At 39.9% G+C, this 19,859-nt stretch overlaps 1 protein-coding gene across 1 annotated transcript in view; it reads right to left on the bottom strand.

Moving 5' to 3' along the window:
- The window catches only part of PRKCG (protein kinase C gamma), a 448,854-nt gene that overhangs the window by 84,268 nt on the left and 344,727 nt on the right, over positions 1–19,859 (bottom strand). Inside the window, exons 7-9 of the mRNA XM_075276786.1 lie at positions 16,250–16,384; positions 15,666–15,756; positions 7,054–7,083 (exon numbers count right to left, since the gene is read on the bottom strand). Coding sequence (XP_075132887.1) covers positions 7,054–7,083; positions 15,666–15,756; positions 16,250–16,384 — 256 coding nt within the window. The remainder of the gene's footprint in view (positions 1–7,053; positions 7,084–15,665; positions 15,757–16,249; positions 16,385–19,859) is intronic.

Genomic DNA, 19,859 nt, shown 5'->3' with positions numbered 1-19,859 from the left:
TCCTGTTTTTTTTCATGGCCTTCATTGTCGTAGTTCCTGTCCCACCTCCCCTGGGCTGTTATTGGTGCAGAAAAAGCACCAAGGAAGGTGGGAGGGAATCGAATTTTAAGTGCATTTGCCAAGCAGTGTTCGTATCAAATCGAACATGGCGAACAGCATGATTTCTACTTGATAGAACGCTGTACACTCATCTCTACATACATGTTTTGGGGTTTTTTTTTCATGGGGTGCTGAGTGTATATTAATGAGAAATAAAATGATCTTTTTTTGATTTTAGCAAATGACTGCAATGAAACAAAGAGTGAAACATTTAAAGGGGTCTGAATACTTTCCATACCTACTGTAACTATTTCTTATCTGCTGTTAGACTTATTTCCAGAACTGTTCTATGCTTCAGCAGTACTAGCAAATATGAGCCAAGGAACCTCTTTGCTTGTGATATTGTCAACATAAATTCGAGTCTGAGCTTGTAGGCATGAAACCAATCCAGAGATTTGTACCATCTGGACAGTAGCTTATAATGTGATTCTTGGAGGCTCACCAAAGTGTAGAATACTTGTGAATTGCACAGAATAGACTTTTTATCTTCCTCAGGTAGCGAGATGTTTAAATCAGTCTCCCAAGATTGGAGATATGAAGTCAGTAACAATTTAAAATAGAAGAAACCTCTCACAGAAAAAGGAAGTGAAAGGCTCCTGGATTCTGAGGCGGATTCCACGTCAAAATCCGGTCCAGAAAAGCCTGTGTGGACCCAGCCTAAGGTCATTAGAACCTCATCTGCAAAGGCTACAGAGTGAAGTTTGTGCTTTACTATCTTAAAGTCTTGAATGATTGGGATTTGATGGACCACATCAGCAAAGTTTCTAGGATGAGGATGAAGAGGGTGGGTGATAGGAATCAACCCTGACGGGTGCCATTTAATATAGAGAAATACTGTGAAAGTGTGCCATAGACCTTTAAACAGGCATGTGGTTGAGAATAAAGGGAAATATGGTATTTATGAAGGAGTATGGGATGCCCAAAGCAGAAAGAGTGGCTTTTATAAAGAACAAGTCCACTCTATTAAACTCCTTTTCAGCATCTACTTCGAGAAAAAACAGAGGGGACTGTTTGTTTGTTTTTGTGCTAAGGCAGTTGTGCATAAAAGTTTGTCAGTGTTGTCTTTTCCCTTCCTGTCATTACAAAATCTGCTTACGCTGGGTTCGCACCTGCGTTCAGGGTCTCCGTACTATGGTTTCCGTCTTCTGTATGGCAGAAGACGGAAACCATAGACCGGGTCCGGCCGTGCGCGGCAGTGAGCGTTTTATGCTCTCCGCCGCGAAACCGGATTTTTTTATCCGGACACAGAGTAGTGCATGTCCGACTCTGTGTCCGGATTATAAAACCCGGTTTCGCGGCGGAGAGCGCAAAACGCTCACTGCCGCGCACGGCCGGACAGCTTTCTCACCCATTCAAATGAATGGGTGAGAAAGTCTCCTGCAGGCTTCCGTCTCCTGCATCTGTTTTATGCAGGAAACGGAAACCTGCAATAAGGACCCTACAACGCAGATGTGAACGAGCCCTTATTCATCATGGACTAAATTAGGAACCAGGTTCAGCAGCCTATGTGCTAATATTTTGGACAAATATACAAATCAAGGTAGCAGCAAGATGGGTCTGTAGCTTCTTGTAGTATATAAGGGGAAATCCATCAGGCCCTAGGCTTTTCCCCACTGGCAATTTGTTGACTATTTTTGTAATTTCTGCAATTGAGATGGGTGCCTGTAAATTCTCTGCCTCATTCGTGTTTAAGTTCAGTAGACAAGGCTTTTAAGGAAGTCTAGCATTTGATTTGCCTTCTATTAGGGTGAAGGAGTGGGCTCTGGTGTGTTTAGGTTAAAAGATGTTATACGGACATGACTCTATATATGTTCAACTGTGATGATCTTATGAAAATAAAAGGGACTTTAAACCATGGAGCAGCTGATGGGGGAAATCATGCAGTGAAAAACTGGAGGGGGACTTTAAACTGTGGGGATAGCTGGAGAGGGACATTATACTATGGATGCACTTGGAGGGAGATATCATGTTGTGGGGAAGATGGACTGAGATATTATGCTGTGTGAGCAGATTGGCAGGCACATTAAACTTTAGTTATAGCTAGAGGGGGATATTATATTGTGGCTGCACTTGGAGAGAAACATTATGCTGGAGAGGGACAATAAAATGTAGGGGTAGCTGGAGGGAGATATTATATGGTATAGGGCCACTAGGGAAAGATTATACTATGTGAGAGCCACTAAGTGGGCGTTATCGATTGCAAGTCAGGTATTTCTAAGTAGTGGTGATGGGGAGGGGGGGCACTTATGAAACCTTTGCACTGGGACCACCAATCTGATTCTTCTCATGTCTAGAATTTGGCACCACTTTTTGTGCTTCGGTTGGTGAGTGAAAGCTTTTCTTCTTCAAGAAGTGTTGCAAATAGCCTTGTCGTCTCTTCACTCTCTACGTTCCAGGAAGGTCACCACACTTTTCTTTACCCATTTTGACCATAGTTGCCACTTAGTGTGGCATTAGAAGCAGTCAGGCTCTGCCTCCTGTGACTGGTGATGTTTGCAGTTTGTTTCTTACAGTTTTTGCAGTGATGATTGGGAGACATATCCTGACAGCACCTCCTTTCAACAAGCATTAACCTGAAATAGTGTGCCATAAACAACTCCTATAGTATGATAGCTGTAGCAGGACAATGGTGTGGAAACAGCAGCCTTAAGGTTTATTTTCAGATCTCTGGTTTAGTTGCTTCCATGATCCATTTGCAGAATGATCCTGGCACTGGTGCTCCTTCAAGAAGGTTGCTTAGCTAATGGAAAACTTATTTAACAGGTTTGAATAGACCTTTTCTTATAAAACCTGAAGCTGAGAGGTTGCACATTTAACTAGAGATTCAGGTGCTGATTATTAGGCATTAAATGGCAACTACGGGCTTGCATAACAATGTATTGTATATTTATTTTATCTTCTCCACACTGTATCTAGAATCCGTTTCCACGCCGCAGGCTGGTAGTTGCATAGCAACCGTAGTTGACTTAAAGAGATAATATATTTTGTCCATGGAGATTAAATTGTCAGCCTTGTCATAACTGCTATGCTTTTAGGAAGAATTTCAAAAGATGTGAAACTGGAGAACCAAAGAACCACCAAAAATGAAGAGAAATAATCTAATCACTGAACTATTGATAAATGGTTCACTGTTCTACAGAAAAGTGTTCCTGAAAAACACTATAGGTTTCAAGAACATAACTTTAGTATATTGTCTACAGATTCTATAGCATCATCAAGTTGGCATGCCTCACAAGATTGGGACTCAGCGTAACAATTTCTTATGCTGTTGCATCTCCACTGGGCCTTATCTGGGGTCTGGGTTTAAAAGTTTTGAAAATTCAGGTAAATTTTCATTTGATCCAAACTAGTTCTCTCAACTCTATTAATTTTTATCAGTCACAGGAGACACACAGGTCTGATTATAATGGGGGATTGCTTTTTTCCATTGGCCCCTTGCAGCCTCATAGTTTTTTTTATCTGTTACTATTTTGCCATCTTTTGAAAGGCATAACATTTTTATGTATCAGGGCTTATTTTTTGCAGGGTGAGCTGTGCTTTTTATTGGTACTACTTTGGAGTACATATGACTTTTTGATCACTTTTTAAACCATGTATTATGAGACCAGAAGGCAAAAAATCATTACTTCCAGCATATTTTTTGCCTTTAGTTTTGTTTAACAACATTGATCTTGCAGGTTAAATAATATTTTAGTTTCATTGTATAGGTTCTGCCGCAGAATCCGCGGCAAGAAAGGGCAGGTCGCTTCTTTTTTTCTGCCAGTGGCACAAAACCGCTAGCAGAAGAAGTGAATGGCTCCCATTGAAGTCAATGGAAGGAGTTTTTTGGAGCTGGATTCTGACACAGATTCCACGTCAAAATCCAGCCCATAAACCCCTATGCGAGCTAAGTGATTTATGGATCAAGGTGTTAGCTGTTAGACAGGCGACCAAGGATGCAATAGTACATCCTCTGTCATTAAGACGTGACAGCGAGTATTTACAATTACGTCCTGGGTTGCTAAAGGGTTAAATAGCACATCTGACATCAAAACTATTTGCTCTTGTTGCTCGGGAATGGTAGAGGCTTGAGAAAAAAATCCAACTATGCTGAATTCAGTGGAGCAGTGACTATTAAGGTGTTTATGTAATGTAAAGCCCCGGCCTTACAGATGCTAAGAACTTAAATTAGTGAAGTTGTTGAAAGGTCCGCTTTAATCTCTCCCCACAATATGGATAACTGAGCTTTTTATAATGACTATGAGTCATTAGTTATCTGTGTCCTATAGGCCCTCAGAGTTGACTGCCACTATCATGCAAGATATTATGGAGAATCCTGAGGTCATGCAAGTTTTGGTTTTTATGCTCTCACATGATAGCCACCACTTTAACAGTTTCCTGTGAATTGATCCTAAAAAAGTTTTGAGTGTGTTTGGGAATTTTAGAAAATTCTGCTTAACCTGGTTCATTACAAACTGGTTTTCTCATCTCAAGTTCTGAGATGTTAGAAATAGATTGGGTAATATATGTGGTGGGATAAGAGTGCTAAATAGAGATGAGCCAGTACTATTAGAAACAGCAGTTTCAAATAGCACGCACACATAGGAATGAATGGACGCAGCCGGCACGCAGGGGTTAAGCGTGCTATTCGAAACTGCCATTTCTAATAGTAATCGCTCATCTCTAGTGCTAAACATTCAGCATTAGATGTTATGTACAGTATTTGTAGGTGTACAAGGTTTTCTAATTCTGTTGTATCAAACCCTGAACACTATCTGTGACACTTACATTTGTATGTTTTATGTATTTTGGGGTTATGGCTGCAATTGTGCAAATTATTAACTTATAATTAACAAAATATTCATTTAATGCTACATACTCGTGTAAACATTTGTTCTAATATGTTTATATTTGCAGAGACTGGAAAAGCTTGCAAATAACATTTCAGCAAAATCTATGATAGCTGCGATGTAACAGTTTGTAAAAATATTGTTTTACGTAGATAATGTAACTCCAAGAAATTTAGCAGCATTGCAAAATATTATTTTACTTTTGACATTGCTATAATATAACTGCATTGTAAATATCAATTACCAACATTATTGTAAATGGTATAGGATAAATCAATGGTACAAGCATATAATCTCTAAGTGTAAGGTTTAAATGTTGAATTTTATGGTTTGCTACTGAAGAATGTAGATAGAACAAAATAAAATAGTGGAGCTAACATGCCCTCTAGTGGCATTAGCAGTGCATAGTCAATGACATGGGGCACTGCAGTAACTATATCAAAGCTTATTACAATTAATTAATACCAATTTATTTTAATTGACGGTATGTATTTCTATAGCAAATTTATGTGGGCAAGACTCTATATTTATTAGATTGATTTTGTACTAAATGTTTTATAACTTAACATTTATAAATGTATATTGTGTTCTTTGTATTTTGTGGGAGTGCCACATTCTCTGCTAGCTATTTGTATTGCAGTGACCTTCCTCCTGTACCTGGCTGTATTTTTAAAGAGTCAAAAAACTGTTAAACATCTCTTTATGGCAGCATTTGTGACATTAATAATTATTGTTATATGCATTTTAACAGCTTTTGACTCCCTGTAAAATCCTGCACTGCAATCCACTTCTGTCCTTTCTGCATTCTTTGCCTTGTTTTTCCCCACAAAAAATTGCAATAGCACTCTGCTAGCACCAACAGCATTACTGCTATTCTGTATATAATATGCCCATCTGCCAGCTACTGTACATGGTGACATCTTTATATAGACGAGGCATTGTAGTGTAAGGTCTATCTCTAGGCCCAGTTCTCCAATGAATTTCAAGTGTATTTCAGCCATGTTATTCTTATCATACACTGCAAATAGCCTCCTTTCTATTGATCTGGACCTCCAAATGAACTAAGGGCAAGTGTAGTTAGGGTCACAACTGCCATGAGATGACCTAAGGTGATAACTGCAGATGACACCTCTAGATACAAACTAAGGTGTGGTATTTTTTTTCAATTGCCCTCTACCTATTGCTTTATTGCAACAGATAGCAGCCTCTATTGCTTCTTCCTCCAGAGGGCACTGCAGTGTTCTTCATTGTTTGTGCCCTGGAAGCGGAAGCAGAGGCCAGATGTGGCAAAACAGGGATCGGTGAGTAAAATCTTTGCCACTATTTGTGTTGCACCAGTGCACATAAGTAAAAACAACAGTTATATTCACCTCTCCTGAGCATCCAGCGGTCCCCCAGAGTCCTTTTCAGGCCTCTTCTGGTCTGCATCTGACATCACACACTTCAGGGTCACTGCTGAGAACTGTGATTGGGCTTTATTGGTTATCTAAGGCGCACATAGTATCATGACGGCCTCTGCGGTGACCCCTTTGGTACTTGATGTCAGGTGACGGCCTGAGGAGAACACTGGATGCTGCAGGACGTCATGAAACTGTCCAAGAAAGGTGAGACAAGGAAAAGCATGCGTTTATTTTTCCTTATTCCCTGGGCCTCGTATTATACGATAGGGTCTCAGGAGACCTCAGAGAATAATTATGGGCGATGAACCCCAAAAGTTTCAGGTTCGGACTGAGTCTAAAACTTTTGGTGAATTTGGGTCAAATTGAAGACTGACATAACTTTGAGGGGCAGTATACTTCGTGGGAACCAATAAGTATTGGTTTTGATGTATTTATATATAAAATAGGTAGAGCAATAATGCTCTTGCAATGAGCCTCTCCGTCTCCAGTTTTGCTGCTTTTATCTGATATTCGTATAATTTATTTTATTTTATTGGCTTTAGTGCTTCTTCATGTAGGAGTACCTGGGGTGCACCAGTACACCAACGGAACTGGCTTCACACTCATTATCATCATAGAAAATAATAAGATCAGAAACATTACGCATCAGGCACACAATATGCCACAGTTATACAAGACACATACAGGACGCGGTTTGTGTTCACAACAAATAACATAGAAATTACCTCATAAAGTTCAAGAGGAAAATTGCACGCCTGAAATAAAGAGGAAAATAAAAAGGTGTGGGAATGGCAAAGAAAGTAAAGGTAAATCAGAATATAAAGAAAGAAAATGATATATATATATATGTCTGAAAGAGAAGAAGAAATATAATATATAAACTAATATATCAAACTTTTAACTAAAAAAACTCAAACAAATAAATAAATAATTGTGGATTGCAAACGTTAATGGTTGTATACAAAGATTTTTCATTTATAAATATACACACATAACCTATTTCTGGCACAGCTTCCAAAGATGCTTATCATTTAATTAATATTAACTACTATTACTAATACTGCATTAGTTTTAATAACGTTGTCACTGCAATATAAGCTTGCTTGTATAACTATGAATACAATATTAAATTAGGAGTGCTCTTTCCTCCGATTGGGATAGATGCTTCCTGTTTGCATATAAGCCTCCATTGCCCTGCAGTGCGCAAGAAAAGAATTTCACCATCCTGTCTCGGTGGTATCGGTGCCCTGATTTTCTCCACAGAATTTATCCTACTATGATTGACTGGTGTTGGCGCTATGGTGCTGAAAAGGGTACTCTATACCACGTTTAGTGGGAATGCAACGTTCTTAGGCCCTTCTGGGATGTGATGTTTGCCCTGTATGCCAAGGTATGCGGTCACTCTGTGACAGTGACTCCCCAACTTGTAGACTGTGTGTGAGCAAAGAGGGTGATGTGGGGTGTCGGCTGTGTGAGAGAAAGAAGGGAGACTGAGGGGTTCCCCGCTCCACATCACCCTCTTGCTCGCACAAGTTTGTACCCCCATTCCCCCCTCTTCTTCATACATACCCTGCACCCCACGTCACCCTCTTGTTCACCTACAGCCTGCACGCCCACATACCCCTCTTGGGGGGAAGAAGCCTCACGTCAAAAGTGAGGTCTCAGTTGCAGGTCATGGGTCATGCAACAGTATAATGACCCAAAATACATAGCTAAAAACACCCAAGAATGGCTAAGGGGAAAACATTAGACTATTCTGAAGTGGCCTTCTATGAGCCCTGGCCTAAATCCTATAGAGCATCTTTGGAAGGAGCTGAAACATGCTGTCTGGAAAAGGAACCCTTCAAACCCGAGACAACTGGAGCAGTTTGCTCATGAGGAGTCAGCCAAAAATACTTGCTGAGAGGTGCAGAAGTCTCACTGACAGTTATAGGAATAGTTTGATTGCAACGATTGCCTCAAAAGGTTGTGAAGCAAAATATTAAGTTAAGGGAACCATCATTTCTGTCCAGGCCTGTGTCATGAGTTTTATTTTATTCTTTTTAATTCTGTTGAAGCATGGTTGGAAAGCAAAGTCTGACTTTCATTTGTTCATTTTCATGAAATTTTTATTTATTACTTTTGTCAGATTCAAGTTATTTCTGTGACCATTGTGGGTTTTTCTTTCATTAAAAGAGGAGTACCAACAATGTTTAAGTGTTTAAGTCAAAAGTGCTGACATGGGTATAGCTCCAAAAATTTTTTGCTCAACGTACAGCACGTATAATTTCAATTATCTTTGGATAGTAAATGAGGTATTGCATATGCTATTCACAGTACTTATTCCTTTAACCCTTTCACTGTCAGAGGTCTCCAGAAATTTAATACCTCTGGTAGCTAGAGCAATTTTTAGAATGACAAATAAAACCTAAATTGCAACATTAAAAAAACAATGCTACCCCCCATACCTATGTGTTTTCTTAAAGTAGACACCTGCAGCTTTGTCAGAATGCCACTTACGAACAGGCACCTTCATGAAATTTTGATTTAATGTGAATGTTTTCCAAAAAAAACTGTAAATAAATGTATATTAGTTGTTAAAAGTGGAAACCAAACAAAAAATTATATGCACCAAACCTGTGTAGATTTTATTCATATCACTAAGGCCTACATCCACATGCACTTGTCTTTAGAAAATCACTAGAAATGGAATGAACAAAAATCTACTTTGAAGCTGGAAATGTTAAAAAAAATTATCATCCTATAAAATGTAGGAATTACACACTGTGGAAAGCAATTGAACCCCCTAAACCCTATATATTTTTTGAAAGTAGACAATCTGAAGATTACATGTGTCTCAATGGGTTATCAATAGCCACATCCGGGGTACCAGTACCAAAGAAACCCACCCCAATGGGCTACAATCACTACCAACCTGTAGCACTGACATCCCACCTGATGAAGGTTCTAGAGAGACTGCTCCTGACACACCTACACCCTCTAGTGTGCTTCGCTCTGGACCCCCTCCAGTTTGCCTATCGGCTGGGCATTGGGGTAGAGGACGTCATCATCCACCTTCTTCACAGAGCTCTCTCTCACCTGGAGACACCCGGGAACACTGTGAGAATAATGTTCTTTAATTTGTCCAGTGCGTTCAACACCATTCAGCTAGGGCTATTGAGGGAGAAGCTGAACCTTGGTGGAGTAGAACATCACCTGTCCAACTGGATCCTAGACTACCTCACAAACCGCCCTCAGTATGTGAGAGCTCGGGACTGTGTGTCTGACACTGTGATCTGTAGTACGGGAGCACCACAAGGTACAGTTCTTGAACCATTTCTCTTCTCACTGCACAATGCTGACTTTAGGCACAACTCATCCAGCTGTTACTTACAGAAGTACTCTGATGATTCTGCTATAGTAGCCCTTATCACTGATGGTGACGATAGGGAATACAGAGACTTAAACCGGGATTTTGTTGAATGGTGTCAGCTGAACCAACTCAGGATTAATGCTGGGAAGACCAAGGAGATGGTGGTGGACTTTAGTAAATGGAGAAGTGCTCCGACCCCGGTGGAGATCCAAGGGACATGCATTGAGATAGTCAAGACCTATAAGTACCTGGGTGTGCTCCTCAATAATAAACTAGACTGGGCTGATCATCTGGAGGCGCTGCACAGAAAGGGTCACAACAGACTCTACCTGCTCAGAAGGCTGAGAGCCTTCAGAGTCCAGGGGTCACTTCTTAGCGCCTTTTTCAACTCTGTGGTTGTTTCAGCCATCTTTGTCAGTGTGGCCTGCTGGGGGAGCAATATCTCAACCAAAGACAGAAATAGACTTGACTGGCTGATCAGAAGGGCCAGCTCTGTCCTGGGGAGCCCCCTGGACCCAGTACAGACGGTGGGTAACAGAAGAATACTGTGGTGACCTCAATGTGGGAGAACAAATCCCACCCCATGTATGGGACCTTGATGGCACTTGGCAGCACAGTAAATGACCGTCTGCTTCACCCCAAGGAGCGCTATCGCAGGTCCTTCCTTCCAACCGCGTTCAGGCTACATAATCTACATAAGACCAAGCGAAGATCACCCTGCACAGAAAACTAAATGTCTATGAAGTCTTCCTTCTTTCTTTCTTCTCTTCCTTGCTGCTATGGACTCCTAGTATATTTTCTCTTCTCAGCATATGTGTGTCTACTTCTGTAATATATTACTGTGTATTATCCTGTATCTGTATTACTATGCTGCTGTAACATACTGAAATTTCCCCACTGTGGGACTATTAAAGGATTATCTTATCTTATCTACATGTAAGTTTGTGACAAACATGGGTGAAATGTAAACTTTATTCATGGCTTTGTGTATTTGTTGTGTAAGTGTCTGGTGTGGCTCTTTTGGTGCAATGGTAAACATCTGGATCACAGCGCCAATAAACTTCATGATTATGCTCAGAGGGGTATTACATAAGAATACCTCTCTAATAAGATTCAGAGGGGTTCATCTCTTCCCTGGGCATCCCTGGTTCAGAGTGGTTCCACTATCAACAGATTGCACATTTTCTATGTGCTATGTTTAGGGGCCTGCGGATCTCCGTCCGCAATGGTTTTAAGAGGCTGTGCCATGCGGGAACCTCTACTAAAGGTCTGATTTCAGACATTTACCAGCTGTTATCCTCTCCAGAGGGACGGTCTCCCCTGATCCACATATATATGACCCGTTGGTCCTCTGATTTGCATGCAGGGTTTTTCTGTCCGCTTGAGAAGTCGGACATCTTCACTTGCGGACAGGGAAGGACAGGCACGGAGTGCAAAAGAACGCACCCGATGCCCATTTAAATAAATGACAGGTGTCACGGACACAGCTAGTGTCCACTCCTAATGTCCGTGCCAGATTTTGAGCGGACACTAGGAGCGGACACTACCTGTCGGGCACCGACGGTAGTGTGAACGCCCCCTAAGGCTAATTGCACACAACCGTGTGCCCAGCGCTGGCCATGACTGAACGATATGGCCGATACTTGGAGCGCACACAAGTGACATCTGTTTGACACCCATGCTCCTGTCATGCTTACACAGTCCTACTTATTCAATGAATAGGAGTCATGGAGGCACAGCTACAAAACTGGACAGGAATAGGACCCGTGCTGAGTTTTGCGGCCTGGGCTGTCAGCCTCCAAACTACTGACTATTACACAGTCATCTGCAAGGAGCCTAAAAGTGGACTAAAATCAAAGGCAAAAAAAACAGCTTTTTCATTCATGTTGAGATTTGATTAACAAATATAAACAGCAAAAATTTGCTACTAGCTATTCGCAGTAAATATTCGATTCAAAACCAGCGTTGATTGGCCGAATGCTATACAGTGTATAGCATTCGGCAAATCAACACTGGTTCTGCAGCAGGCTCGTCCTTGCTAGTCGGGAGAGCTGGCAGCTTGCTGTTACGAGAGAGCTAACTTTTTCTAATAGGAATGCATTGACCAGCGTTGTTTGGCCAGTGTACAGCATTCGGCCAATCATCGCTGGTTCTGCCAGAGGCTCGTCTGTGAGGAGGCAGAGTCTAAGTTCGGACCACAGCATTCTCCATTGTGGTCTGATCTTAGACTCTGCCTCCTCACAGACAAGCCTCCGGCAGAACCAGCGTTGATTGGCCGAATGCTGAACACTGGCCAATCGATGCTGGTCAATGCATTCCTATGACAAAAAAGTCAGCTCCCTCATAACAGCAAGCTACCAGCTCTCCCAACTAGCAAGGACAAGCCTGCTGCAAACCAGCGTTGATTTGACGCAGGCTTGTATTGCTAGTCGGGAGAGCTGGCAGCTTACAGTTACGAGGGAGCTTACTTTTTATCAGCACAAATGCAAGCACTGTGCAGTTAAAGCGCATGGACCCCATAGACTATAATGGGGTCCATGCACTTTAACTGCACAGCGCTCCTCCTAAACACTCTCCTCCTGCTACTCGTGGACTTGGTGACTCTACTTTAATCGAATAGTGGTTTCTCCTGAAATGAGCATTTTTTCCCAAAGACTATAATGGGATTTGATATTCGATCGAGTAGTTGAATTTTGAGGCTCTACTCGTAACGAATCTCGAATATTTCACTGTTCGCTCATCTCTAATAAAGAACATAATCATATTTATATTTGTAGATAATTAAGATTTAAGCATTTTTGCAAATACAAGTAGTTTAAAATTCTGTAACGGTGTAAAGATTTTCTATAAATATTTTAATGGTGATCTACTGTAAGTTGTCTTGATCGGTTGCCATTGGATATGACCATGAATGCAGAAACTTTCTATGGTCTTGGACCTGTCAGGAACTCAGCAATGATTTTCTTATAGTAGCTGGGTTATTTGGAAGAGACACCACATAGATCAGAAGATATCTCGACCACAACAAGGAAATCATGACTGAGTTTCAAACCCTAGGAAGGTCCTGCATTCATGGTCGTATCCACTGGCAACCAATCAAGACAACAACTTTTGACCACAGAATATTTAGTAAAGATCTTAAACTCTACAAAATGTTTAATTGCTTATATTAGCAAAAATGATTAACTTTTTATTATTTACAAATTTAAAAATAGTTCTGTTTGTGGGAATACCCCTTTAAGTAAGAACTTATATGACCTTTTTCTGAATAGTTTATGTTCCTGAGACTAACATTTGCAAATTATAAATTATGGAACATACCAAATGGTTTGTTGCATTGTGTCCTTATAGTACAATGATTCAGATTTTTATATATGATTTGATTATGGCACGGTAAGATGAAATGAAGCACAGTGTTCTCTACTGTAACTGCTATACCAATAACATTCATAATATAACACTGTGTTCATCAAAGAATTGTATGCATCTTTAAAACATGAATGTCACCAATTTGGTCTTAATAGTTATTCAAAACACACATTGCAATTTCCTAAAAGATGCTTTGATGTAATAAAAGGTATGTCCCGTAAAGCTAAGTATATACAAAGTAGAAGATTTGTTTTTCTGCAGTATTTACAGTTCACTTAAAATGTGGGTCACCTCTAGGCTATTTTAGGTATATACAGAGGTGTAATTTTATGCTTGTGGGCCCCAGTGCAAAATTTGCAATAGGGCCCCTTTCCTACATTGTGCCATTTAGAATAGTATTATATTTTATGTGGCAAGGATCTTTGGGGCACTCTAAGGGTGCATTCACACTACGTTTCCTGAAGCTTATTCTGAACGTAAATCACGTTCAGAATAAGCGGCGTATAAAGCAGCTCCATTCATTTCTATGGGAGCCGGCATACGAGCGCTCCCCATAGAAATGAATGGGCTGCTTCTTTCACTGCGAGCAGTCCCATTGAAGTGAATGGGAAGTGCCGGCGTGTACGGCTCGGCATGAGCAGAGCTTGCCGTATACGCACATTTACGTTCAGAATAAGCTTCACGTAGTGTGCATTCACACTGAGTAAACGCTAGCTTATTTTGTAGAGTAAAATTATACTTGTAAATTTTGCTATCCCATTGACTTCAATGACATTTTACAGGCGTATTTTTACAGGTGTATTTTTTACAGGCGTATTTTTATACTTGTAAAAAAATATCATTGAAGTCAATGGGATAGCAAAATTTACAAGTGTAATTTTACTCTACAAAATAAGCTAGCGTTTACTCAGTGTGAATGCACCCTAATGTTCAGGGTCGGGATAGACTACTACTTCTGCATCCCCTATAGCAGTGATGGTGAACCTTTAGGAGACTGATTGTGCAAACTTCAACCTAAGACCCACTAATTTATTGTAAAGTGCCAAAACAGCAATTTAACCTTATTACTGAGATTTTATCTTGGAAAACAACAACTCATAAATTAAGATCTTTTGTCTTAAAAGGAAAACACACCGTCACCCCAATACAGTATAATATACTTCAGATTTATATGCTCCACAGTGGGCCCCCACACAGTATCAAATTTTCCACAGTGGCCCCACACAGTATTATATACTCCACAGTGTGCCATCAGAAAGTATTATATGCTCTATAGTTGCCCCCCACAAAGTATTACAGTATATCCTCCAGACTGTCCCTCCACACAGTATTATATCTTCCACAGTCGCCCCCTCATAGTGTTATATGCTCCTCAATTGGCCCCCACAAAGCATAATATGCTACTTACCTTGCTTGCCACAAAGAGCAGCGGACGACCTCCTCCTTTGACTACGGTGCAGGTGCAGATGAATGACGTCATCGCGCCTGTGTTGGGGCAGAGATCACACTCTTCTGTGAGTGTAAGCTGTGGTCCCTACACTGACAGTTTCCAGATGTATATGTATTTGCACAAACAACTGAAAGAAGTTCTTTCTCACTAACTAAAGAGTAATCCTGTACTGGATTCCCAGTTAGTGAGCCACTGGAAAGCCTTGATGGGGTAAAGGTGCGTGTGCCAACAGAGAGGGCTCTGAGTCCCCCCTCTGGCACGTGTGTCATTAGTTAACCACCACAGCCCCATAGCTACCCCACTGGAAATCAGAAAGGAGATAAAAAAAGGTTATTCAACCTTATTGTTGTGAGAATAACTAGTAGATCCCCTTGACTTATGGGCCAGGTGGTAGCTGCAATCTCAGTAGTGTTGCCAGTGCTTATGGGTCTCCTACAGCCTCTGCAACGACTCAAGTTACGACCCTGGTGTTATATATATATATATATATATATATATATATATATATATATATATATATATATATATACGGTACAGACCAAAAGTTTGGACACACCTCATTCAAAGAGTTTTCTGTATTTTCATAACTATGAAAATTGTAGATTCACACTGAAGGCATCAAAACTATGAATTAACACATGTGGAATTATATACTTAACAAAAAAGTGTGAAACAATTGTGTGCAAATCAGTAATCAAAGCAAAAGGAGGCTATTTTGAAGAACCTAGAATATAAGACGTATTTTCTGTTGTTTCACACATGTTTGTTAATTCACAGTTTTGATGCCTTCAGTGTGAATCTACAATTTTCATAGTTATGAAAATGCAGAAAACTCTTTGAATGAGAAGATGTGTCCAAACTTTTGGTCTGTACTATATATATATATCGGTGTATATAACATATCTGCTGCTACTACGGGGCCTTATCTTCTTCTCTAAAATCTTTGGAGGCTTGGCAATCAATGGTAGATTAGGGAGAACATGTTCAAGATCCATGTAATTCTATTCTTCAAAATAGGATAGTAAAATAAGAAGATAGCTACTCCACTATGAAGACCCCAGTCAAAAATCAATTTAAAAATTATTTTATTTATATGAATGATAAAAAAAACCCAGGTATTGGAACCTGAACGATAACCCTAATGTGAGTACGGGCAAAGCCTATACCTCGAACTTTTGTCGAAGTCCAAAGTCATCTGCGTCATCAGCTACAGGCACATTGTAATACTCGCCTTCTTCTTGATTCAATAGCTTGTACCTAAGAGAGACACGGGGCAGACAAACAACCAGGACCAAAGGGACACAGGAAAAATGGCAGTATGAAAGCGATTGAGTAGACCAGCAAGTAAAAAATGATTGAATGAGTGAGACCACAGTAAAAAGCATTGCATATGGTAAGATGAAGGTGTAAGAAAATATATTTAATAAAGTAAATTACAAAACCCAAGTGAAATTAAGGTGGTAAATGATGGCAACACCGAGTGAACAAGTATAAAAAAGAGAAAGAAGGATAAGAAAAAAAAAAAGAAAGGAAAGTAAGGTAGGTATTTTCAGGAAGGTTTGTTGGTGTCTGATATTCCAAATATCTTTTATATTCTGTCTGTACTGAATATCACAAGGCAAGGATCACAGATATCATATATTTATTTACCATATTAACTGACTAACCCTGAATGTACCCCATCTGTAAATCACACTTACACTATAAATGGATATAACAAACTAATGTGCAGTAGAATTAAAATAATTACCATCCATCCACAGCATTCTTCATGATTTCTGAGACACCAAATGACATGGAGCCCATAAAGTCATTCCTTGATGTGCGATCCCAGTCCCAGACTTCTACTGAAAGTCGTCTGTCTTCATCCCCTGGCTTTAGGGAGCTTAGAAATAAAGAAAAAATAAAGTTATTATGCATAATAGTAAAATATAATGAATGTATTAGAAATATATTAATTCTATACGAAGATATTGTGTGAAATGACTAACACTCTGTAATGTATCTTTTTGTCTGTACTTGAATCTTACAATTTGTAATGTACTACGGAATATGTTGGCACTATGTAAATAAAATGTATTATTATTATTATTATTACTACTACTACTATATGTAACTTGCTAATTTATAGAGTTGGACTAAGGTTCTTTGATGATTAAATAAAACATTTCTTTAAGTACATATTTAAAATTCTGCCAGCAAAACTTGTTTCTCGTATTAATAAAGTAGATTTTTTTGCACAAAGGAATGATATAGCCCATGTATCATGGCAATATGAAGCATCCTTTGGCTACATGTGAGGATAGTTATACATATTTAGTTGTGCCTTATATGTGCTTAACACACAGGACACATACATGGTATAACTATATAAGACTAATAGTGGAAACATTTTTATTCTTTTAATTAACACAATTATTACTATGTGTGATTTACTTGTATAGCATAATTCCATGTCTTTAGGTGAATTATGACATTCCTGCCTGTCTCTGGGTGACTTGTAACATGCCAAAAAAAGCGTAAGAGCCAGCACTTTCTTCTTGAATAAAAACTTTACTTTATTGTATCCACATGTTTAAAGATATGCATAGGGAAGATTAGATATAGATGATAGTACACATAGTAGTTGTTGTCAAAGGGCTGACGCGTTTCGCACTAACCGTTCTTATTCGTAGCCTGAACAACAACTAAAATGTGTACTATCATCTATATTTAATCTTCCCTATGGAAGAATATTTTTAAACATGTGGATACAATAAATTAAAGTTTTCATTCAAGAAGAAAGTGCTGGATCTTCCGCTTTTTTTGTCAAGTTTTCCCACAAGGACACATTCCTAGGTCGGAAGAAGTTTGGGCGATTTCTTCTACAAGAGGGACGTGAGTTTTTTCCTTTGGACATTTTACAAGTGTCATGTTGTGCTGTGTTTTTCCCTTCCCTTCTTTCCCCTCGTCTAATTTTTCAATATGAATTGTAACATGGCTAACGTGGCTGACTGTAAGTGACGTACAAAATGACTGCCTGTTTTATAGAGGACCTTTCACCTGTTCTTCCAATTCCAGTTATTTTCTGTTCAACTGATTTTGGAACATTTGCAATTTTAACTCTAGTCCCTACCAATCCCCAGCAATCAGTGCATTTAGTTTTGATATTTCATGAATTAATTAGGTTACTACTGTCAAGTGGGTGGTATGAGCCAAAACAAAAAAAGAAGGCATAAACTCTAACACTGTCTGCCTCTAATTTGACAGTGTCAGAGAGTTCTGAATCATGTTGTACAGACTAATTATCATATCAGATACCAAAACAAACTGCAATGGTGGAGAATGGTGGGAGCTAGAAAAAAAAATCCAACTGTGTTGGATTCAGTGAGCAACACCTCAAATGAGATGCAAAGTGATGTAATTATTGGGGTGGTGAAAGGTTCTATTTAACAGCACTGCCTTTTCATAAATCTGTTGAACATCTCAGCAAAAGAATGGAAATCTTCGGCAGATAGGAACTGGCTTAGATTTACATTCTAACTCACACCAGAAAACTGGTGTGAGTTCTAATAAATCAGTTGCAGATTGTGGCAGGTCAGGTGTGGCTTGGGGCTTGAGGAGCATGTTTGTGTCAAGAAAGGGCCTTGTACCAAACATGCACCTGAATATCATCCTGAATGATGAATTCCCCCAATTGTGTTTGAAATGCTAAACTTTGTCCTTAATAATGCAGTCATGCTCAGTTTCGGCTCCACTATTCCAATTGTTTGGTAGTTCTTTCTGACATGATTACACTGCATCACCAGCCTGTGGAGGTGGTCACATATGTATGGTGACATCATAAGGTCAGTTGGAGAGTTCACAAGAAAGCTTTCATGAAGGTTGCAAGGCCAGGCAGCCAAAGGCACTGCAGCAGTACTCTTATCAATCAAGTCATTTAATCAAGCTATGCCTCTAAAACCGCCACTTAAGGAGGTGTACAAGGAGTGACCCTGAGGTAACCAATGGGGTCACATCAGCACTGCGACATCACATGTAACACATTCATTTAACTTTTCAGGATGAGCTTCCATGGGTGTGTACATGGGTGGTAACACTATTTATTGTCATTACATGACTTATATCCTGTAGATTTTAGCAGTCTCTCCCACAACATGTTATATGTGGTACGTGCAGTCCTCTCTGAGCTGGGTGGAAACTATCCGCCCTACACTGCAGACACTGGGTAGACAAAAATCTGTTTTACAACTGACTCTCGCTCACTGACAGGGCAAACAGAGATTACTGATGTGAATAAAGTGCTTTGGTTGTGATAGAAAGCCCTAGTGTCAGACTAAACACTATCTTTCTTAGTTTATGTCCCCTCTCTTTATGCTCACCCTTCCCCTCTCCTCTCCATAGACTTCATTAGAGGTGAATCATGTGAGATATGTGCCAGCAGTCTGTCTCAAGATGGATAGAGCAAGTTTTTCCACAATGAAAGTCAGTTTAGCAAAGGGAGGTGAAGCAGAGAAACAGCCTGATAAGAGAATAAAGAAGTAATTCTCTCTAAGATTCATTACAAAGTTTCTTAAGATCACACTTATGCAAAGTTTGTTGAAATTACAGGATCTATTTACATAAAGTCATTACCAAAGAAAAGGCCAGAGAGAGCAGCCACCATTTTGGGAATCCCACTCCTGCCAAGCCTCTTATCCCATGATCCTCCCCCCCCCCCCCACCTCAGACTGTGGTGAACTTGATTTCCTGCTTCGAGGTAATGTGTAGCATGGATTCCCGGCTCTGTGTGATGTATGACACAGTTGCTTGTGATTAGAAACATGGCTGGCTGTCTATGGAATATGTGAAATTTAATACTGTAGCTAGTTGTCGCTATGTGATTTGTAACAAGACTGCCTATGTTTAGGTGTACCCTATAACATGGCTGCTATTTTTTTTTTTGCTGCTGGATTCTGCATAGAAGGAGAAAGCCCCTCTGATATCCCCAAATGTCTCTGTCACATTGTTATCAAGCCTGTTTCCATGTTTATGCAAATGATAATATGGTGCGGGTGGAAGCGCCAAGCTGCCCATTTTCATAAAAGTGCCAAAACGTTTTTGAAATCTTTTCTGAACTCTGTTTTGCTAAAACTAGCTCACAGAGGTGTCAAAGTATGGCTCAAGTATTTCTCTATGGTGTCCAATATGATCCTGCCGCTGCTTCTGAGTGAAAGTGAGAGAGGGAATATATTATTCTCTACTTTCTATGTTGTTCATAGGAGATATCACAACAGCAAGTTTCTATCCATCAAATCTGAAATAACTGAAAACTAGAGATGGCTAATGCAGGGGGTGGGGAACCTCCAAATGTAAAATATAAGTCACATAATGGCTAGAAA

This window comes from Leptodactylus fuscus, chromosome 6 (assembly GCF_031893055.1).
Source record: "Leptodactylus fuscus isolate aLepFus1 chromosome 6, aLepFus1.hap2, whole genome shotgun sequence".
Lineage (NCBI taxonomy): Eukaryota > Metazoa > Chordata > Amphibia > Anura > Leptodactylidae > Leptodactylus > Leptodactylus fuscus.
This window is presented reverse-complemented; position numbering and strand designations above follow the sequence as displayed.